The sequence below is a fragment of the Ctenopharyngodon idella genome, chromosome 3, assembly GCF_019924925.1.
Source record: "Ctenopharyngodon idella isolate HZGC_01 chromosome 3, HZGC01, whole genome shotgun sequence".
NCBI classification, from domain to species: Eukaryota; Metazoa; Chordata; class Actinopteri; order Cypriniformes; family Xenocyprididae; genus Ctenopharyngodon; species Ctenopharyngodon idella.
In genome coordinates, this window is record NC_067222.1 from 8,428,215 (window position 1) to 8,453,014 (window position 24,800).

The 24,800-nt window shown below is 39.3% G+C and overlaps 1 protein-coding gene across 1 annotated transcript in view; it reads right to left on the reverse strand.

Moving 5' to 3' along the window:
* The window catches only part of LOC127510188 (interferon-induced very large GTPase 1-like), a 96,374-nt gene extending 89,904 nt beyond the window's left edge, over positions 1 to 6,470 (reverse strand). Inside the window, exon 1 of the mRNA XM_051889753.1 lies at positions 6,026 to 6,470. Within this exon, the coding sequence (XP_051745713.1) occupies positions 6,026 to 6,447 (422 nt within the window). The 5' untranslated portion in view covers positions 6,448 to 6,470. The remainder of the gene's footprint in view (positions 1 to 6,025) is intronic.
* Positions 6,471 to 24,800: the final 18,330 nt, after the last annotated feature.

The window sequence follows — 24,800 nt, forward strand, 5'->3', positions numbered from 1 at the left end:
GCCAAACCAGAGAGCCCCATGAAAGGAGCATATTGGCACATCATGGGACTTTTTGAGTTTGTCTGTTATTGAATTAGCAAGTTGCAGTATCGTGACTAAGAAAACTGTATTTTTGTATGAACAAGCATGTGGCGGTTCGACTCAAATGCATTAGTAAACTCTGCATCCTCTGACTAGATCATAAACTGGCGAATTTATGTCCGTGAGAATGCAGTCGGCCGATGTGAATTTCTCTAAGCGATGATGAGACCGTAATGAACGAATAATTGAAAATATGAGATACCCAGAATAATCAAAAATCTAAATGAATACATAACAAATGATTAATTTCCAATTGGGAACAAAACCTAAGAGTAATAATCATTTAAAATTGGAGTCAGATTAAACGAGTGAAATTAAGTGAACTTCACAGATGCGCTGAAAAGACATACACGCGTTAACCTTCGCCCGGGCTGTCGGATTCCGTTTTTGGGCCGATGCAGGGTTCCTTACACCTGCGTGTCAACGGGCTTTTTCGAGAGCGAAAGATCTCTTATGTAATGCTCCAATCCTGACGGTCCCTAATTTCGAATGCCCTTTCTAACTGGAAGTTGACGCAAGTGCTATTGGCGCTGGGGCTGTCCTTCTACAAGCTTCAGAGATGGATGTAAAGAAGCCAGTGTGTGACTTTTCGAAAAAGTTTTTGATGGCATTGAAACATTTCGAGGTTTACCTGGGTGGTTCTACGTTCCCAATCAAGGTTTATACATACCATAATCCCTTGGCTTTTCTATATGACTTTTCATATGTACAATGCGAATCAATGCTTAATGCATTGGTCTCTCGCACTTCAAGAATTTAATATAGAGATTGTCCATAAGCGCGGCACAGAGAATGTAATCGCCAATGCGCTGTTCAGAGCTCATAGTGCTGAAAGTACGGGTTAAGTTTTTTAATCTTTTGGGGTGGGGAAGAGTGTTATGTGTCTGAACGTCACTGAGTTTTACTCGTATCGTGTACCATTATTGTGTGGAGCAAAATTGTTTATGTGTGAAGTGCTCTTTCTCTCTCGCTCTCCCCCTGTCGCTTTTTGCTAATTTGTGTGAAAGAAGGTGCAGCTGTTTACGTGGGTGGAGCCGAAGTTCATCTGCTGTGGATATAATCTTTGAGGGAAGTCGGCTTGAATAGTTCCCTCTCCTGCTTCCTTGGTGTTGTTGCACGCATGTGAACGTGCTTCTAGCAAAGTGTGGGTGACATTGCTGAATTAGCATTTAAAACCTCCTTGTGTGGGGTACAAGTTGTTAGCGGTATAGGCCGGTAAATGTTCAGTTGCCCTTTTCCTCTTTTCATGCGGACCGTTTGCAAGAAGAGGGAGGCCCTTTTTGTTTAATGACCATTTTCTTCTGTTTACTGTTAAGCAGGGAGGTAAGACTTATGTGTTTTGTTTTATTTTTTTCCAGGGAAGACCTCTAAAATTAGGTAGAACAACCCTCTTTTGTTAATTGTTTTGACCGACCAAAACCCACTGACTCCAAGCCATCCTATATTTTCTTTATTTTCTTTATTTAAGGATTAAACATTTCCTCTCTGGTTCAACCTGTGACTTTGTGGTGTGTTTGTGGGAGCAGGAGACGGGACTCCGGGCGACACGTTACAATGTGTCGCTCTCTGTGTTACGATCGAATGTTTTTGGTGCAGTTTGTAACATTAAAAAGACTTAATAGGTGGATTAATGTATAGTGGGATCAAAATTATTTAGATGAGCAAGCCATGTAATGCCAGAATAATTATAATTATGGCTGAATACAAACAAAAGAATAATGATAAAAGAATAATGAAGGTTTGTTGAGTGAGAACAATAGAAACTTTAATGGGGCAATTCGCCACACCAGACATAGACAATAGAGTGCAAGTGGGTGTTTACAGGGCAATAAAATATTTTATTTGCATCTTATCAGCCATCTCCAAAAACTCACATGACATGGTCTTAGAAAATATTTCCTAAAAATCATAGTTTTATAGATATCATCCTCAGAATTGAAATGAAGCATGACCACACTTGTGGCTTCAGCTTCATCATGGTTCCAAGTTGCTACCTCACAGCCACGTTATATTTATACATTTTTATATATATATATATATATATATATATATATATATTCAGAAAGAATTATAAACAGCAACCTTTTCATTTTGGGTATGTCATTTTTATGCCCCACTTGCAAAAATGGGGATGTGGGAGAAGGGGTTATTTGTATTTATCCAAACTCTCAATAGCATCCCGTTTTAAGTAAAGTCTCCATTCATCTGGAATCTTACCACTCCCCTCAAATGTATTATTGTAGAATTCTTCCAGAACTTTCTGGAAACGACACACAAACCACTTCCAGTATGGCAGATCAGAGAGATCAGGTGTGATGCTCCACTTTGCATAATTTCCTCCTGCTCTTCTGTACTCTCTCCAGGGGACTTTATCATCTGAGTCAATGGGATAAAAATATAGATTGCTGTTTGCTACTGCTGATGTGCAAATATGAGTAGACAAGTTAGATGTATTAATGTAATATATCCCATTCTGTCCAATACTACGATGGAAAGGAGCACTGTGATCTCCATGATGGTTTTCTATGTTGTTGGTGCAGGTGGCTCCACAGAACGGACACTGAACCCAACAGCACTGACAGAAGTGATCAATCAGAAGCTCATCTGGCCTGAACTTATAGTCCAGCTTTATTGGAAAAGTTTCTGTGTTGAATCTTCTGCTGATGTCTGACATTATGTCATTAAGTTCTTGTCTTATCACATCTTCTAGGAGGTTGAAATCATCAACATCATCATGTTTCACTCCACTGAGGTCTTTTTCAGAGAAGATCAGCTCATCTGAGAGCTGCTGTGTGAAACTCTTCAACCACAAATCAACATCTCCACTGTTCACTTGAACATGTTCAGTAGATTCATGTGCTGCTTTCATGATCTTCTGCTGCAGGAGTTCAATGTTCTCCTTCATCTTGGGGAAAATACTGACACTGAACTTATCAGTGATGTACCGACTGACTTCATCTCTGATGAAACTCTTGCAGTGATCTCTGGGGTTATGAATGTAGTTCATGTATTTGTTAAAGTCCTCTTCTGCTAGTGTCTTCAGGATGTGTTTCTCCAGATTTGATCTGTTTCCATTCAGTGATTCACAGTTTGATCTCATTTCATATGTCAGATCTCTGGCAGTCTTCTTGTAGACACTCTGCTCAATGGGCTCTTTCAGTTTCTGACAGATGATCTCACCAAAAATGGCAGCTGATGTTGATCCATGACAGTATTTCTGGAAAATATTATAGTACTCTTCTCTCTTCTTCTTAACATATATTACAGGATCATTTGATTCTCTGAACATCCTGTGTTGGTCAGTGATCATCTTGTTTGCTTTCTTACAGATGGAAAAAAACAAATCCATAAAGAACTGTTTTTTGAACACATATTTCACTGCTCCTTCCTGATGTTGAGTTACTTTGTTAATGATGTAATCTTTGAGTTGTTGAATGCAGTTGATGCTGTAGCCCATCTTTGAAATGTTAAATGACATGATCATTTTGTTTGTCTGCTGAACAACATCTCGGATTAATACTCTTTTTGGGCTTCATCTACTGGAGAAAGAGTTCCAACATATCTACATGTTCCTTTAACTGTGCTGTACGCATCCATTACAGCATCTGTAATTCCTTTTGGATGGGACTTTCTGAAAATAACATATTCAGAATAACTCTTCACAGTGAAAATATTATTATACTCAGTGCCTTCTTTCAAGTGCTCTATAGGAAGACTTCCCTCATTTATGTCACTGAGGAGGAGTTTAACATCACTTATTACATCAGTGTGTTTAATTGATTGAGTGTCTCTGATGATCTTCTTCACACTCTGTTCCCAGAGTTCCAGAGTTTCCATCATGGCACTGCGAAGACTCCAGGACCACTTGCTGTGTTCTGTTTCCAGTTTCCTGTAGGCTGAAATCTCCAGAGAATTTCTGAAACTGAAGATGAATCGTTAATTCAGTAAAGCCTCCCAGAGATCTTCAATGCGATCTTTGAAGTCTTTCAGCATCATTGCATGTGATTTTGCAGCATGAGACATAATAGTTTCCTTTAGTTCTTGAATGTTCTCACAGTACTTTGGGTTTGGTGGTGCCATTGGTGGGTTTCCCTCCCAAAGATGAGCAAAATACTTCACATCATTCCGTGCATCAAATCTAATGACATCACTGAAACATTCTGCATCATAGTCTTCCTCTTCAGCAGCGAGTTTTGTCATCTTATCCAGTTTCTCCTGCAGCCGTCTCCTTCCCTCCATGTTTTTCTCTCCTGCTGTGACGTCTGAGACGTTCTGATGCACAAACACACAGCTGGGATTCAGTTTGACCTTCTTCATCCTCATAAGGACCTGAACAACAGTCTGAAGAATGTCCTGCATCCCTGATGGGTTTTCTCCAAAGATGTTGATCAAGGTCAGATTTGCAAGACCAACTACAAATGTGGCCAATTCATTGTCATGATCTTTTGTTGATCTTCCAGCCAGTTCTAGAGCACGAAGACCCTCAGTATCAACAACCAGAATATAGTCAATGTTCATCTGTGTTTTCATCTCGTCTGACAATCTGACCAGCTGCATGAAAGCTCCTCTGGTGCACCTGCCAGCACTGACGGCAAAGTGGAGTCCAAACATGGCATTCAGCATGGTGGATTTCCCAGATCTCTGAATCCCTAAAACTGACAGCACAAAGACTCTCTGGTCTCCCAGTTTCTGGATGAGTTCATCTAGAACAGCAGAGATCCAGACCACAGGAACATGAGCAGCATCTCCATCCATCAGCTCCAGTGGAAATCCAGAGATCATCATCTCTGCTGCAAGACTCGAGAGAGAAGAGAAGTCAAACTGTAGGTCTTTCTTGTTCTTCTTCAGAGATTCACATGATTCATAGATCTGACCGATCTCCCTCATGATGTGCTCCAAACCAAAGGCAGCAGATTGAAGATCCTCAGATATTTTCTCAAGTTCAGTTTCTTCAACGGTCAGTTGTTCAGATTCATCATGATCCTCTTTCCTCTTTCCTCTTTTTAAGACTGCTGACCATTTTTCATTATACTTATGATGTAGAGCATAAAGGTCAGATGATGTATATTCATCCAGGACGATTCTGAGCCATTTGATGAAAAATGCCTTCTCGTGTTCAGCATCTGAGTTAATTTCTTTAATGAAGAGCTTCATAAACTCACTGATGTCAGATTCATGCTGCTGTTCACGGATTCTCTTCATCTCTGTTTGTTTTCTACTGATGTCCATTTCTGTCTCATCTGCTCGAGGTCGATGTAGTTCTTTGTTCTTCTGACTCCACTGATGCCACAGTTTCCCCTGATGAGGCAGAAATGATTCTTTGATTTCTGTCAGATCTTTCTTCTCCAGTAAACTCATCATCTGCTGTGCTGCTTCTCTTCCTCTCCTGCAGTCATCATCATCTTCCTCATCTACTCTGATGTCTGAGTGTTTGGACACATCTTCAAGTCTGAAAGTGGAAGATGATTCTGAGAGACAATCATTTATAGCTCTTCTGAGTTCTTCTGATACATCTGATTGATTTCTGTCTTTCAGACCAATTTTGAATTTCCCTTTCATCGGCTTAGTTACAGCAGATTTATCCTCAGTAAAAAGGCAGATGAGTGGCTTTCTGTTCCTGTACAGGTTTTGGATTGTTGCTGTACTCCTGTCACTCCTCTGAAGTTTTGGTAGAAGAACAACATTGACTGAGGCCATTTCAGTGAGGATCTGCAGCTGTTTCTCATGGTCTCCTGCATCACCATGTAGATTACAGAACGCAACACAGTCAGTGAATGTATCTGTGTTTTTCCCAGAGGGGCAGAACCAGGCGATCTCCACCACTCCATCCATCAGGACTCTGGTTCTGCTGCTGCCTGGGCAGTTCCTGTGGAAGAACGTGTTGTGTTTCTCATTGATCAGACTGTTCATCAGCTCAGACTTGGATGAAGACACAGAGCCAAACCTGAAGAAAAACACCATTGGAGTTTCTGCCTTGTAGATTGGGTGGCTTTGACTGATGGTTTCATAGTAGGTGTTTCTCATCTTCCAGCTCTTGTTGATTTGTCTGAATGTCCAGAGAGGAAACTCAATCTGTTGTGTGAATGGATCAGGAACAAGCAGAGGCAGAGCGTACTGACACTGGGACAGTTTAGTGACCATCAGCTGCTTCAGGAAACCATCAGCACAATGAAACATGGCCATCTGAACATCCATCGGGTGGATTGCCTCAGATTTACTTATTACTTCATTAGACTCTGACCTTAAATTGAAAAAAAAGTCATCAGAATCCAACTCTTGATTAAATGGATCATAACTGCCTTGTTCATTGTGATCTTCCTCATTGGTCTCATTAGTTTTAATGTATCTTGCTCTGTAGTTCATCATCAGTAGTTTTTGCAGGAAATTCTGAATCAACTCCTCTTCAGCACAAGAGTCTTGGGACTGTACAGATATCTGAAGAACATCTGCAGCAGTCAGTTTATGATGTCTGCCTTTAAGATTAGGTCTATCAATGAGATGCTTTGGGGTTTCAGTGATTTCTTTTCCTTTGTGCTGTTCACATCTTGTTTCTTCTGTTGAAATAATTCTCTGTAAAAGAAATAGAATAATTGATTTGCAATTTGCAATAAATCACATTATTCAATGATGCAGGACTGCAAACAATGTTTTTTGATAAACAATCAATAAATTATTTTGATGATTCATACACAACACATTTTATATTCTGAAATAAACATGTTACACCAAATCCTGTGATGTTCACCAACTGCATTGGCACCTCCAGGCTATATCGGATCATCTAATGGCCTCAGTACTTTGCAACAAGTAAAATAAGTTTTATGATCTTTGGTCATATTGCCAGTCCCTATGGTGAATTGAGTTGCTCTGAGACCACAATAACCTTGTATGATGAGCACACACTCACACACTGAACTCGTGTAACACAGTGTCATGCTTGACATGACTATGGGATTGGAGCTAAACTCTGCTGAAAAATGGCTCTGCAGGAGCAGAACTGGACACAGGATCCCAAATATTTGCTCAAAAACACAGATTAAATGTGATAAAGAAATACTGAATCATGTAATTCAACACTTTAAAAAGCTTGCATTCTACTTAGATATTTAAAGGGCTTCATTTGAACATTGTGCACATACCTGATGTGTTCCTTTCATTGTTCTCGTAGTGGTGTGCTTAGGGCTCTCATTTTTGAATGTTGTTTTATCTTTACAAACAAAAGAAATTGTAAAACAGAAATGTTATTCAGTTCTAATTACTGTGCTTGGGCACAACTCACTGTGGCACAAGGGGCATATTACAGAAAAATCCTAACTTTAGAATCCTATCTTATCTGTTTTGTAACCATGGTAATTTCAGTTACGACCTCATTTAGAACAAAAGCTTTTTGAAAGCCAGTGGTAAAAATCAAATTACAAAGTCTTATTAGAGAATGACGTTTCATTTATAATTTATACAAGGTAAATGTTTTATGGTAGCAAGAATTTTGGCGGACCCAGATGTACTGCGCTCTTATGATAAAATGCTTGTAAATAATTTCAGACTCCCACGACATATGAAACTGCAGTTAGTACATGAAATGCGACCAACATTACAGAGGTCAGCAAGTGGTCACAATGCACACTCTACAGTATAGTAAATGCCAGATCAGCCCAGATATTTTTGGCAACTTTCGCTGTCTTTAAGCGAAGGTAAAAATTTATGCAATAGAATAGAGTTTACCTTTTCTACCAAGCTTATCAAATCTTCTGTCTTTGCCGTACTGAAAAAAATGCACGCAGACTTTATTACTCCATTTTAATATATGTTTACCCCAGCAGCTTGCGTCTTTTATTTTCAGTTGATTTCAGGCCGAGTGGCTTTAAATCAATTGAAGTTGTTTTGTTTCATTTTTTGAGAGTGCTGAGATGTTGAACCGACATCATATTTTAACACAGATTTAATGCCATTATCATTGATTTTTTGATTAAATGACAGTTGACAGCTGACTCCATAGAGTGGGTTAAGGTTTCCTAACTATATATAAGTAACTATATATAACTATATATATATATAAGTATTTTGTAAGGTAGGAATCCTAAATCAAGTTAACATTTTTTTCTGTAATATAAATTTGTGAAAAATATTAAATGAACTCATAGGCCTAAGAGAGAAAGTTTCTGTAATATGAATCTAGTTCTTTTCGGTATGAAAGAATGAATGAATGAATGAAAGCAGTGGTTCCCAACCACATTCCTGGAGGCCCCCCAACACTGCATATTTTGTATCTCTCCTTTGTCTGACACACCCATTTCAGGTCTTGGAGTCTCTACTAATGAGCTGATGATCTGAATCAGGTGTGTTTGATTAAGAAAACATGGAAAACATTCAGTGTTTGGGAGGCTCCAGGAATGTGGTTGGGAAAACCTGAATTAAAGGGTTAGTTCACCCAAAAATGAAAATAATGTCATTTATTACTCACCCTCATGTTGTTCTACACCCCTAAGACCTTCGTTAATCTTCAGAACACAAATTAAGAAGTTTTTGATGAAATCCGATGGCTCAGTAAAGCCTTCATTGCCAGCAATGTGCCATCACCTCTCAAGATCCATAAAGGTACTAAAAGCATTTTTGAAACAGTTCATGTGACTACAGTGGTTCTACCTTAATATTATAAAGCAACGAGAATATTTTTTGTGCGCCAAAAAATCAAATAACGACTTTATTCAACAATATCTAGTGATGGCCGATTTCAAAACACTGCATTGGAGCTTTACAAGTCTTTTGATTTGAATCAGCGGTTCGGAATGCATCTCAAACTGCCAAACTGTTGAAATCACGTGACTCTGGCGCTCCGAAACACTGATTCGAACAAAAGATTCATAAAACTTTCGAAGCAGTGTTTTGAAATCGGCCATCACTAGATATTGTTGAAAAGTAGTTATTTTGTTTCTCGTCATTATATTCTCATCACTTTATAATATTAAGGTAGAAACACTGTACTCACATGAACTGTTTTAAATATGTTTTTAGTACCTTTATGGATCTTGAGAGGTGACGGTGACATTGCTGGCCTCACAAATAGAGGCCTCACTGAGCCATCAAAAATATCTTAATTTGCGTTCTGAAGATCAATGAATTCTTACATGTGTAGAACAACATGAGGGTGAGAAATAAATGACATTTCAGTCAGTCAGTCAGTCGTGACAGTTGTGTTACAATACTCTACATCATAATTTACTTCTTACCACTTTCATCTTTATTTTTTTGGAATATGTTTCGCCACTTTATCTCTGTGTTGTACATCTCTCCAGAGAGCTGCTGTTTATTCTCATTAAATAGACGCTCAATCTTGTCCATCAGCTCTCTCATCTCTAATTGGTCGTTCATCATCTTGTTGCAGGTGTGATATCTTCCTCCACATTTCTCCACCAGCTGCTCCAGAACAGGGTTGTTCTTCAGCTCATCTTTTATAGTGTCACATTCTTCTTCTCTCTCATAGGTGAAGAGAATCATCACAAACTGAAGAACTTTGCCTCCAAAGACTCTCTGTAGCCATTCAAGGCCCATCTTATCAGCATCTGTTAACTGGCCCAGTCGCACAACAAAGATGAAGGCATGGATTTCATTTTCATTCACTAGTTGATCAATGAGATGATCCACTGAGTCAGTCTCATGTAAACCAGTCATGTTTATTACTGACACTTGATATCTGTATAGGAACAAGCCTGGATGTGTCTACAGTTTTAAGAGGTCTTTCTTCTCCAAGTAGCATGTTATCAGGTTCAAACTGGATAGATGCAGAGTTTCCAAAGAGTGCAAAAGTCTGTGGTGACTCTGTATGACCTTAAGTAAACAGTAAAATATCAAGGATGCATAACTATGAATTGTGTTAATAAACCAGATGTTTGTGTTATGTACTTTGTTTTTGTTGTCTTTAAATATTTATTTCATTATTTTTGTATCTTTTTTGTAATAATATTGTATTAATATCTGCACACTGTAAAACACTGACCTCACTGCTTTACAACACCATATGCATTGTTGCAGAGAAAAATATAAAATAGAAAGTCAACTAAAACAAATACTGATCTCCATAATGGTGATATTGTTTTTTGGACCAATAAAACATCAACATCTAAACCTATATCAATTCTCAATAAGAACTTATGTACACATCTGACAGAAATAAACTGGTTAGTAATAAGTGAAGTTGGTAATGCTGTTGGTGGAGTTGTTAAATAACCATTTATGTAAAATTCACTTTAAAAAACACCCACATTGTGTGTACTTTAACTTTAAGTCATGTAGATAACATGGGCAATTTGACATGGATTATTATTCCACATCTCTGTGCATATAGGTCCAGTTATTAATTCCTAAATGGAGCAATCTTTACAAGTTTTACAAATTAGCTTTATGTCAGAAATGTTTTAAACTAGTGCCATGCCAATGGCTGTACGAGTGAATCACTGAAGCAAATAAGCAGCACTGTTTACTGAATGGTGCACTAGCTGTCTATTGTGTGTCATTGCTGTTTTATACACTTTTAAGGACAGATATGAAAACAGGTAAAGTGATATTAGCATTTGAGCTTTAAACAGTGTTCACCATATTTAGTGGTATAAATTGATGCATCTATTTATTTCCAAGAGCAATGTTTTCATTAGCTATGCTAAATGTGTGTGGTTGATTCAGATGCTTGTGTGTCTGAGTCAAAGTAAAAGAACAGTCAATACAGTTAAACAGTTATTATCTCTGTGAGTATACACTGTCTAAGCTATAGAAGAGACTGTTAAAGTAAAATAGCATTCAATGGGGTACATGTTTTAAAAAAAAAGGCATTCTTTTATTTCATGGGTTATGGTTTCATTAGCTATATGCTTAACATGTTGATGCAACATCTGAGCATGCTCCCGTGTTTTATTATTGCTCCTAATTGCTTCTCTATTTATTTATTAAATAACAGTATAAGGGTTATGTAATCATTACACAGCAAATTACCCAGAGTTAACTCAAATTTGCTCAGAGTACATATGGTCCCACTCTAAAAAGAGTTAAACACTGAAGCAGTGTTAATGTTAATTAAATATTTAAGTTAAGTGATGATTGAGCATTAGTGATGAACACCTACTGTTAACAGGCAGAATCACTGAAGAAAAGAGAAACACAAGTACTACAACTGACTTCAGCCACAGCCTTGGATGAAATCAACTAAAAATAAAAGACATTAATCTCTCAAGATCTCATAGGATGACTAAACAACTCCATAAGCAGCATTACCAGCTTCACTTATTACTAACCAGTCTGACTTTATTTCAGTCAGATGTCTACAGAAGCTCTTTTTGAGGATTAACAGAGGTTTAGATGTCGATGTTTTATTGAAAATGGTCTGTCATCATTATGGCGATCAGTGTTTCATTTAGTTGGGCGGTTTGACTCTTGGCTAATTATATAAGTTTGTGGTCTTAGTAACAGTGTTTACCAAAACATATAATTTGTTGGAAAGAAAGCCTGAAAAAAAGATGATCACGTGATATAGTTTATTATATTCTTCGCAAACAGCGACAACTTCATTGCAGATAAGACACACCGGCTTTGCATTCACAAAACCAGGTAGGATGAACGCATGTATACCCTATTTTCGCTGTCAACTTTCCTCTTTAGACTCTTTGATAGTGCCATTTTCTCTCACCAGCTAGCTTAAATGTTAACATCACTCTGCACACAACATAATAGGATACCTCCAGTGCACAAACAATTAAAAAAATGCAGTTTAGTATGTGAGAATGCCAAGTAAAAATTCTGAGTGTAAAAGTAGGCTATGTCAAATAATTTTTACAATAGGTTAGGCTCCATTGTGTAACAACAAGCAAATTAAAACGAGACACATTTATTATTCACAATATGGACAGAGGAAATAAAACATAGCTCGTTGACTCAAACATGCCATTAATGGGCTTATTCAAGTCCTCTTTTATTTTTTGAGTTATTTTTATCCATTCCGCATGTCCCACATATGTGTTTTAGCATTGCAAGTTGGTGAATGAAGATACTTGCCAGGTTACGTGTCACTGCTCTGCTTTATTTATCCAGTGTAAAACCTGGACACCCCCACACAAATGTGGCTTTTTGTTAATGACTGTCCTACTACAGGATTTAACACAGAGTAACAGCTCAATACTAGTAAAGAGTATAGAACCCAAAAGTCTGACACTTTTTGGGTAACAGCCACGAGGTGGTGCTTCGGTAGCGTGGCAGCCATTTTGGGGTGAAAATGCCAACTGGACAATAGAATCCATCACATCTTGTGCAAAATCGGTGTATCTCACTGCCAAATCGAAACGCAATAGAAAATTTCTCAAATTCAGTAAATTTTATGGCACCTACAGTAAATGTTGTATTGTCTTAACCTATGTTTTATGTGATCAGTTGTGGAATCCAGAAAAGAGTAATATGCGCACATCCCAGCTCAACTTAGGGCAGGTGCTCGATCATCAGAGTCACTATTGGTAAACAAACAAAAAACGCCACACTGCCACTGCTGCTCTCAAAACGTATTAAAAAGACAACGTTTCGACCAAAGAGGTCTTCGTCAGATCAGGCAAACAGTAAATAGTCTGAAAAGGCAATTTCTTATCATTTTCTCAACATGGTCAGTAACACCTGATACAGTTCATTTCATCAACATGATCAGTCACACCTGATACAAGTCATCATACTCATCTCCCAATAATCCCAACAACACTGATAACAAATGTAATCAAATATATACAAAAAAGTCAAATAAATTCACAAAAAAGGTTTCAAATCAAAATCCAAATTTAAACCTTTAGGAGAAAGAGTATTTAAAGTGTAAATATAAAAAAAAAAAAAGCTTCCCTCTGTAATAAGATTTTATTAATATCACCACCCCTTCTGGGTACTTGTATTTTCTCAATGCCTAAATAACAAAGAGTCGATAAATTATGTTTGAAAGCATCAAAGTGCACAGCAATGGGATTTTTTTTGGTCCTTCAATTGTACATTATTTCTGTGTTCGGCTATACGCGTTTTTAAACAACGCTTTGTTTTACCTATATAGGCCAAACCACAGGGACATTTGATCATATAAATTACATTTTTGGTATTACATGAAATTATTCCCTTAATCTTAAACTGTTTCCCTGAGTGTTTCCCTTTTCAGTCCCTGATGGCAACTATAGATGTGGACAATGTGCATAATGTAATTTCACTACAAAATGTCACACTTTTAGTCATCCGCACTCAGGGAAACAGTAATATATGACATCAATTGATTCACTGACAATGTATCATCTGCTGTTGAGCTGCTTTGTTAGTGAAACTGTAAATGAAATGATTAATTCCTGAAAGTAAAGAAATTTGAGACCCTTATTTTACTGCAAAGATGCTGTGAAGAAATTTGTATTAAGCACTATATTATTAAACTTTAAGTCATTTCAACCTATACTATGTGATCTCCATTTCGAACATTGAACTAGCAAGAACAGGTTTTTATGCCTCTGGGTGTTTTAGCCTGTTCATAAAAACTTCAGTAACTATTAAATACATTCTTCAATCAGTAAAAGATCCAAAAGCAACATATTAATGCAATGTGAATAATAATTACATTTTTAATTGAATATTTTGTTTTGTGGGGCAATTTGCACATTGTTACATTGTAAAGTTTGTCACCGGGTATAAGGCGGCTACACCAAAGACAACATTTTGGGTGTACAATGTGATAATTGCAACACATTTTACTGATATCTCTTACATTTTTTTTTTTTTAAATTGAGTATACTCGTTACCAAATGTTTATGGTTCACAATACTAAACAAACACAGATTTGTTTTATGAGTAAAAATAAACAAGGTGAAAGTGAAAGCCACAACCATTAAAGACACCAACTGAATTTATAATTGAACGAAAAATTTTTAAATCTAACACTCGGCTATATACTTACATAATAAAACAAATTTAGTAAAAAAGTAAAAATGTTATAAAGAAAGGTGGTACCTGTGTTGAAGTGCTGTTTAATCTCTTTATGAACAAGGAAAAGGTTTACATAATGTGTGCGTTCGGTGGGTGGAGTGAGCGAACCTTAGTGTCTTTTTTGTCTCCACTGGTATGAGGAAGATTTTAAGACTCCAGAATGAAAAAAACAGGCCACTACAGCAGAATGTTCAGAATGTTCAATAACCAAGTAAAATATGTATGGTTAAACTGTGTAGTCACTTTTATATTGTTAGCAAACTAACCTAGTTTATTTTTTTTCTGTGCCAACCCACACAGCAGGGGACTCCTAGGCGGATCCGCATTCAAGTCGCCAAACCCGCGTGACTGTCACATTCGTTTTGGCGCCGCCCAGAGGATCAGCTCCGCCTCCGCGGAGTCCTTTTGCTGTGTGGGAAATACACTCCTTCTCCTTCAAGTTTCAGAAAGTTTTTTTCCGAGTATGCTCCTATATGACTTCATAAAGGGCAGGATGCCTTGTATGGGCTCTTCTCCCTGAAGAGCGTGCACACACCAACCAGAAGGAGAGAGCAAGAGCACACCCATCAACGTGCTTCGTTCAGGTTATGGAATCCGGAGTTGCTCGAGAAAGATTTGTCATTTGGTTTTTATACCACAAAATCAACAATGTCACCAAAGAAGTGTGTTTTTGGTTGTGAGGGAAACATAAACTTGTTCAGCTCTCCAAAGAACCCAGCGTTAAGGGAACAATGAATGCAGTTTCTAGTTTCACCATCTAGTGATGGCCGATTTCAAAACACTGCTTCTGAGCTTTATGAATCTTTTGTTTCGAATTAGTGATTCGGATCTCCTATCAAATGGCTAAACTGCTGAAATCACGTGACTTTGGCACTTTGGCACTCTGAACCATTGAGTCGATTCGTAAAGCTCTGAAGCAGTGTTTTGAAATCGGCCATCACTACATATTGTTGAAAAGTCGTGATTTTTTTTTTTTTTTGGGGTACACAAAAAGTATTCTTGTCACTTTATAATATTAAGATAGAACCACTGTCCTCACATGAACTGTTTTAAATATGTTTTTAGTACCTTTATTGATGAGAGGTTCAGTGGCTTTGCTCTAAATAGAGGCCTCACTGAGCCATCGGATTTCATCAAAAATATCTTAATTTGTGTTCTGAAGATGAACAAATGTCTTACAGGTCTGGAACGACACGAGGGGGACTAATAAATTACAGAATTTTCATTTTAGGGTCAACTAACCCTTTAATAATATCTTTATTTTTGCTCTATTTTATTTTTGTTTTGCGATTCTTTATTTTCTTTTGCAATACTTTATTGTTTTGCAAATATATGTAGCACGGATTTGCCTCCATACACTGAGACATTAAACTGCTTAAACTTTTAAACTTTTCCATTGCATTTGTATACATGTCACATCCACGCCTTCCCGGACTCCGTTTCCCAGAATCCTCCTTGTTCCACTCCTGTTTTCACTTCCCTCATCAGCCTTCCCGCCATTTCCCTGGATTCCCTGCACCTGTTGTCTTCGTCAGCACTCCCTTTAAGTTGGACTCACTCCTTGCACTCCTTTGTCAGTTCTAACGTTATCCTAAATGTGCACGGTTGTGTTTCTTGTTCCTTTGTTGATTAAATACCCTGATTATTGTGGATTTCCGTATTTGCCTCGTCTCTACACCACCTACACGTAACAGAAGAACTGACCCAACCTTTGGAGATCTACAATAAGTATGGGATTATTCCTGGTTCCCGAGCCTCCCCAGCAAGCTTCAGCGGTGGATCGCCTGTGTGGGTGCCGGCAGGACGGTCGCCCGCTGGAGAGGTATGTGGAGGAATTTACCGAGCTTGCTTATTTGGTGAACTGGCCAGATGCCCCGTTAAACGCTTGTTTTCTAGCGGGACTGGACGAGAACATGATTCGTTTTATTGAACCAGCGTGTTTTTTTTCCCTAGTCGAGACAATTAATCTGATTCTCTTTCTGAATTGTTCTGATTTTGTAATTGAAGAGGTTCAAGAAAAGTCATGTATTCCTCGTCCAGTCCCCACAGAAAAACAGGCGGCCTGGCCAGTTCGCCAACCGCCGGTTTCCTCCGTCAGCCGGTTTTCCGCCAGCCGCTCCTGCCGCCGCCGAGCCAGCCGCTCCTGCCGCCGCCGAGCCAGCCGCTCCAGCCGCCGCCGCCGCCGAGCCAGCCACTCCAGCCGCCGCCGAGCCAGCCAAGCCAGCCGCTCCAGCCGCCGCCGCCGAGCCAGCCGCTCCAGCCGCCGCCGCCGCCGAGCCAGCCGCTCCTGCCGCCGAGCAAGCCGCTTCAGCCGCCGCTCCTGCCGCCGCCAAGCCAGCCGCTCCAGCCGCCGCTCCTGCCACCGCCACCGCCGAGCCCACACCAACCGCCGCTGAACCCACTCCAGTAGCCCACAAGCCCTTTGAACCCCTGAGTCTCCCAAAATATTTTTTGGGGGGGGAAGGGTATCTGTGGGTGGGAGAGATGGAGGTGGGCTAGGAGACCCTCCGTGGCCTGCCGAGGCTCCTGACCCTCCGTGGCCTGCCGAGGCTCCTGACCCTCCGTGGCCTGCCGAGGCTCCTGACCCGCCGTGGCCTGCCGAGGCTCCTGACCCGCCGTGGCCTGCCGAGGCTCCTGACCCGCCGTGGCCTGCCGAGGCTCCTGACCCGCCGTGGCCTGCCGAGGCTCCGGACCCGCCGAGGCCTTCCCTGGCTCCGGACCCGCCGAGGCCTTCCCTGGCTCCGGACCCGCCGAGGCCTTCCCTGGCTCCGGACCCGCCGAGGCCTTCCCTGGCTCCGGACCCGCCGTGGCCGCCCACGGCTTCAGACCCGCTCTGGAGACCTCCGCACCCGCCTGCACCCCCCGCACCTGCCTGTAGGTCTCCAGGGCGCCCACCCCCCCTCCCCGCTGTTTCATCTGAGGCGTGAGGACACGCCTTCCGGGGAGGGGGAGGTAATGTCACATCCACGCCTTCCCGGACTCCATTTCCCAGAATCCTCCTTGTTCCACTCCTGTTTTCACTTCCCTCATCAGCCTTCCCGCCATTTCCCTGGATTCCCTGCACCTGTTGTCTTCGTCAGCACTCCCTTTAAGTTGGACTCACTCCTTGCACTCCTTTGTCAGTTCTAACGTTATCCTAAATGTGTACGGTTGTGTTTCTTGTTCCTTTGTTGATTAAATACCCTGATTATTGTGGATTTCCGTATTTGCCTCGTCTCTACACCACCTACACGTAACAATACATTTCATGTACATTAATTCAGAGAGAGTATGTGATATTGTGACGTATGTATAAAACAGACCTGTTTGATCACAGCAATCAGGGATTATCAGAAATGGAAATGATTGATAAAATTACTATGAGTTAGAAATGACATAAAGACAGTGTGGCATTTAGACATTATTATCTTATTGTGCACTGTACTGTAGGGGTACCACTGGATGCCTTGCCCCTGTGACAGCATGAACTTTTAATTTGTTAATATATAATATTATTATGTAAAAGAACATAAAATAATATAGGCCAATGAGACAAAAAAAAAAAGTCATAACTTGCTGAAGTGTTTTAAATCCATTCACTGATCATTTCTTTATCTTTTACTATATATATATATATATATATATATATATAATGTACGACCAGAACCCTTCCTAGAGCTGGCCGTCCGGCCAAACTGAGCTATCGGGGAAGAAGAGCCTTGGTGAGAGAGGTAAAGAAGAACCCAAAGATCACTGTGGCTGAGCTCCAGAGATGCAGTCAGATGGGAGAAAGTTGTAGAAAGTCAAACATCACTGCAGCCCTCCACCAGTCGGGGCTTTATGGCAGAGTGGCCCGACGGAAGCCTCTCCTCAGAGCAAGACACATGAAAGCCCGCATGGAGTTTGCTAAGATGGTGAGAAATAAGATTCTCTGGTCTGATGAGACCAAGATATAACTTTTTGGCCTTAATTCTAAGCGGTATGTGTGGAGAAAACCAGGCACTGCTCATCACCTGTCCAATACAGTCCCAACAGTGAAGCATGGTGGTGGCAGCATCATGCTGTGGGGGTGTTTTTCAGCTGCAGGGACAGGACGACTGGTTGCAATCGAGGGAAAGATGAATGCGGCCAAGTACAGGGATATCCTGGACGAAAACCTTCTCCAGAGTTCTCAGGACCTCAGACTGGGCCGAAGGTTTACCTTCCAACAAGACAATGACCCTAAGCACACAGCTAAAATAACGAAGGAGTGGCTTCACAACAACTCCGTGACTGTTCTTGAATGGCCCAGCCAGAGCCCTGACTTAAACCCAATTGAGCATCTCTGGAGAGACCTAAAAATGGCTGTCCACCAACGTTTACCATCCAACCTGACAGAACTGGAGAGGATCTGCAAGGAGGAATGGCAGAGGATCCCCAAATCCAGGTGTAAAAAACTTGTTGCATCTTTCCCAAAAAGACTCATGGCTGTATTAGATCAAAAGGGTGCTTCTACTAAATACTGAGCAAAGGGTCTGAATACTTAGGACCATGTGATATTTCAGTTTTTCTTTTTTAATAAATCTGCAAAAATGTCAACAATTCTGTGTTTTTCTGTCAATATGGGGTGCTGTGTGTACATTAATGAGGAAAAAAAAAATTAACTTAAATGATTTTAGCATTATTATGTTTTTACAGCTAAAAAATGTAAAATATTTACAAATCTTTATTATCATAAAGATTATCATATCTGTATAATTTTCCTTTTACCATTTTACAGATACATGTAAGATCCCATAACCCGACTCCCAAACCTAAACCATTTTATGCAGAATATTAAAAGAATAAAACATGAAGAAAAATGACAATTTTAGTAACAGTGTCATTAAAAGGGTCTTTTGAGCTGCTAATCCTACTCCTACCTCTAAACCTACCCATAACCATTTCTTAAAACTATGTACAGTTATGAAGAAAAACATAACAGACAGACAGCTGAAATCACAATACTGTATTTATGGTGAAAATGTCAAAAGCGGTAACAAAAGTAGTTCAAATGACGATGTGTTGCATTTGCAGTGCTATCTGGTGGTATTTAATAGTTTTGTATGAGGTACAATTTATAAGGATTTAAAGTTATTAATCAATTAAAATTTCCCCACCCTTCCAAATAAGTAGTAAGAGCTGTGATTGCTACGTTAGGATCAGGGTGTGTGCTGACGTAAATCTGTGTATAATAAGCATAACAATGAAACCCCAGATCATACTTTTGAATGATGTCTCCAAGAGGCAACATCTATTTGCTAAACAAAATGGGCCCTAGCACAGACACCTTGCTGAACTAATGTTGGTTCGGATTTATTTTCCCGACATACATAATGAGCAGTGAGATAGAATTTAAACCATTTAAACAGAACACCAGAGATGTCTAACCATCCACGCAGCCTTTCATGAAGGACGGTATGACATACTGTGTATGCACTGATGAGTCTAGGTCTGTTGGTGTATGTATATCCAGGCAGCATGGCCAAATTTAGATTGTAACAGCCATTTGGGTGATACCATGTCTCACAGAGAGTGAGAAAGTCAAGTTTCTTTTTGTTGATGAATATGATGATTATGCAATTATTCTATTTTGTTTAAAGTTGTTTTTCTTTGTTGTAGCTTTACGTAACCCAATTAGTGATGATGCATAAAAATGTATTGAAATGATGTAATGTAGAAAAGAAAACTATGTATAAGAATGATATTAATGGCTATTATGTATGCATGTATACTTAACCATGTTGAAGTAGTTTATATATGGCTGTTTTACTTACAGTATATGTTTATGTTAAAAAGAAATATTAAATTGTAGTGTATAGTACAAAATTTATATTAAAGTAATGTAGAGTAGAGAACATTTATGTATTAGATACAAGGAAATTGTAATGCTGTAGATAAGGCATATTTTACAGACGAAAAGGAGACGGACACAGAGGAGAAGACCCAAGAGGAGAGCTAACAGGAGAAAACGCAGGCTACGTCAGAAACACCTTAAAAGGATTGTGGAAGACTTGGCAGCTCTCCAACTGATGACAACAGATGAGAATTTAACATCAGCAGTGAACTGTCTGAGGATAAAAGACAGATGAGAAGACTGGCCAGGCAGATACTGATTGAGCAGTGTCTCTCGACGCGAGAAACCCAGTTGATTACACCTTTGATTGAAACTTTGCTTTGTTTTGTTAACTTTGTTAATAACCTTTGTTTGCCTTTACTTTTATTAAAAATTGTAATTAAAATTATTATTACATTAATTGCAAATAACTGTCTACCGATATTTTATTACTAAACCCTTGAGCACGAACAGACCACAGAGAAGTCTTCTGAACAAATTGTAAGTACTGTTTGAATGCTTATGATTTAGGTCAGATTTGACTTACTCAACCTAACCTGAGAATAATAAATAATAAGGTTAAAGGTGTGTCACAGACACGCCAGGCTCTACACTAACCCAATCACAACGCACTCCCTCTCCTGAGTATTAACAAGCCACACCTGACGCTCATTCAGCACTCATCACCACAGCCACATAAAAGACACGCCAGATCACACAGTCACTGTCCGGTCTCGTTATTGCATACCTGTTGTTATGCTTACCTCCAGGACTCCCAGAAACGATTACTTACCTGTCTCCAGCGTCTCCTGTGATCCCTTGTGTCTCCACGTCTCCAGTGAGTTTCCAGTGTGTTCGTCTGCTCCCCGCTACTCGGCATCCTCGCTCCCTGAGGATACAAAGACAAGTATCAGATCCAGTATCACGTCTCGACCATATTATCATATGCTCCAACTCACCTGCACTCTGCTTGCACGCTCTGTTACCTCAATAAAACCTGATTACACTTACCAGTGTCTCCGCTCCCTTCTGTCCGTAACAAGGTGTTAAGGTAAAAGTTATACACCATAAAACAGTGGGTAGCTGTAGTAGATACTTGCTTGAGTTGCAATTGCGTGATATAAAGTCAGAATTCTGAGATAAAAACTCGCAATTGCGTGAGATAAAGTCAGAATTCTGAGATATAAAGTCACAATTGCGTGATATAAAGTCAGAATTGCGAGATATAAAGTCACAATTGCGTGATATAAAGTCAGAATTCTGAGATAAAAACTCGCAATTGCGTGATATAAAGTCAGAATTCTGAGATAAAAACATGCAATTGCGTGATATAAAGTCAGAATTCTGAGATATAAAGTCGCAATTGCGTGATACAAAGTCAGAATTCTGAGATAAAACTCGCAATTGTGTGAGATAAAGTCAGAATTCTGAGATAAAAACTCGCAATTGCGTGATATAAAGTCAGAATTCTGAGATAAAAACTCGCAATTGTGTGATATAAAGTCAGAATTCTGAGATAAAACTCGCAATTGCGTGATACACAGTCAGAATTCTGAGATAAAACTCACAATTGCGTGATATAAAGTCAGAATTCTGAGATATAAAGTCGCAATTGCGTGATATAAAGTCAGAATTCTGAGATAAAACTCGCAATTGCGTGATACACAGTCAGAATTCTGAGATAAAACTCGCAATTGCGTGATATAAAGTCAGAATTCTGAGATAAAAACTCGCAATTGCGTGATACACAGTCAGAATTCTGAGATAAAACTCGCAATTGCGTGATATAAAGTCAGAATTCTGAGATAAAAACTCGCAATTGCGTGATATAAAGTCAGAATTCTGAGATAAAAACTCGCAATTGCGTGATACACAGTCAGAATTCTGAGATAAAACTTGCAATTGCGTGAGATAAAGTCAGAATTCTGAGATAAAAACTCGCAATTGCGTGATACACAGTCAGAATTCTGAGATAAAACTCGCAATTGCGTGATATAAAGTCAGAATTCTGAGATATAAAGTCACAATTGCGTGATATAAAGTCAGAATTCTGAGATAAAAACTCGCAATTGCGTGATATAAAGTCAGAATTGAGATAAAAAGTCACAATTGCATGATATAAAGTCAGAATTGCAAGATATAAACTCGCAATTGCAAGGAAAAAAAGTCAGAATTGCGAGTTTTTATCTCAGAATTCTGACTTTTTTTCTCACAATTAACTGACGGACAGTTTCTCTGTCTATAACAGTTCCGGACATCCAACATTTCTGGTGCATCCGATAGCCGTGCTGCCGTCCTGATGTCTGAAGCTGTTGGTGTATAAAATGTGCCACTTTAGCTTTGTCTGTTTTATTGCGCCGCCGCCACAGCTGATTCTTATTATTATTACTATTACTATTATATTGGTATTATTGTGTAATCACAACACATTTGCTCAAAACTTGTCAAATTCATTAGTGTATCCATTCTGTTAAAAACAACTTTTATTCACCAAATACTTCCACTGTAATTTGCAGAATTGCATGATTCTACCCTTGAATGCCCCCTTTTATGGAGCCACCAGACTTGAATTGCAAAGTTACAAACTTGATGAAACATGATAGGTATTGGTGTTTTAGTATTAAGCCCACTAGATGGCAGTAAAAGCTGTTTTTTCTCCTTGAAATGCTGTACTCATGTACAAGGTTACAGTGGAAACATGCTATATGCATATTCCTGCATAATGTTCTCTGTAATGTCCAGAGACTAATCTTTTTTGTTAAGTGTCTCCTCCAGTAAAATCAAAATTTCTTTATTGCTAAATCCGCAATGAAAATAATCCTTTATGATGTCTTCCATTTTATGTAGAATAATAACGAAGCAGCAAATCCTGATGGTTAGTCGCAATGAAAGGAAACGCAAACAAAGTAAGAACTGCAAGAAATAAAGTTTCACACAATTGTGAAAAAAAAAGTCAGAATTGCGAGAAAAAAAAATCAGAATTCTGACTTTATATCACGTAATTGTGACTTTATATTTCAGAATTCTGACTATATATCGTGCAATTGCGAGAAAAAAAGTCTGAATTGCAGGATAAAAAGTCACAATTCTGACTTTATATCACGCAATTGCGAGTTTATATCTCAGAATACTGACTTTATAACTCGCAATTTTTATCCATGTGTGCACCAAACCCATCTGGTGGGTTTGCTGCCAAAAAGCTCTTTTTTTTAGTTTCATCTGAACATAGAAGCCGGTCCTGTTTGAAGTTCTAGTCGTGTCTGACAGCTGAATATACTAGAGTTTGTTTCTGGATGAGAGAGAGGAGGATTTTTCTTGAAACCCTCCCAAACAACTTGTGGTAATGTAGGTGCTGTTTGATAATTTTTTTTTTAGACTTTCTGAGACTCAAGTCTCAACTAATCTCTGCAATTCTCCAGCTGTGATCCTTGGAGAGTCTTTGGCCACTCAAACTTGATTGATCTATCACAATAAATTGATCTATCATTTCACAAGTTTTTGTGAGTCAAAAGGTCCTGTTAACTGGAAAATGTTTATTTATTTCTTTTAACAGTACAATGAAGTCTAAATGAATGGAACTGATAGTGTTTACTTGATATTCTTTCTAGGACACCGTGTTTACTAAACCTAAAAATCAAATGTTCCAGTCAGTCGCAATGATTGTTAGCGTAAAATCTCTTCTTTCATTTCCTGTTTTTTCTTAGGTGCCATCCACATCCACCATGTAAGAGAACAAGAGCTGTCCACAAACGGTTTTTCAGCGTGGACTAGGCCTAACACTGAAGAAAAGATTGTGGCCATCCGAGGGAGACATGAATAGACAGATAGGATAGAGAGAGACCACTCATGTGTTCAGTATGGTCCAGCAGAAAGGGAGATGAAAGGAAAACACATCTCTTACATCAGAAACATGTCAAAGAAAACAGAACAGACGCAAATATTAAGGGAATGTTTAAAGGCTGGAACACACCAAGCCGACGCCGATGAAGTAGTGGGGACGAAAGGGGACTGCGGGGTTGGCTCACGTCGGCAGCGTCTGAGTCCAAAGTTGCCCTGACACACCAAACCAACGCTCGACAGCCGACGGCCAAGTAGCACGTCATTCTGCGCCTGCGCAAGATGAAATGCCTTTCCGTACCAGCAGGTGGCAGTAGCTGAACAGCCAATCAGAATGATCAGATGGCCCGACGGACCGACGAGCTCTGACGCCGATTCAACATTTCGAATCAGCCGAAAAAAAGCAGACGAGGACCAACTTCAGCCGATGGTGCGGAACACACTGAGAAAACTTAGTCGGCCTTAGTCGGCCGATGAACAAAAACTGCCCGACGACCGACCGTTGGCTTGGTGTGTTCCGGCCTTAAGTTTTGTTTTTAGTTTTTCTACTAAAAACAAAACTTTTTATGCCTTTTGTCTGTTCATTTACATGACAGCAGCACTTTGGCAACCTGAAAACGCAAACTTTTAAAATGGGTTTCAAAATGCAAGTCGTTCTTTACAAAGTGACATCGCCAACTACTGGCCTGGCAGCAGAATACAGCGTGTTTAGCTGTTTTTGCAGATCCAGGGATCATTTTGACAATGTTGTCGTCTGTAAAAAGAAAAAAACCTTTTAAGTAGATTAGATCTTTGTCGTGTAAACGCACCCCGAGGAAAGTTTATTTTCTCCATCAAAGCTTTAAAGCAGGAAAAACGCAATCATGCACCAAATAATACACTTTCAATTCTAGTCAATCATATTTACTGACTAAAAGGAAATTTAATGTAAGACAATTTAGATACAAACAGATCTACATGAAAAGAAAGAAGAGCTTATACAAAATGAAAAAAAAAAAACTCTTCTGTAAATTTCATAATCTGAAATGTTACAATTTATTTTGAAAGGAAGAAAATTGTGAGGCCCACCATTCAT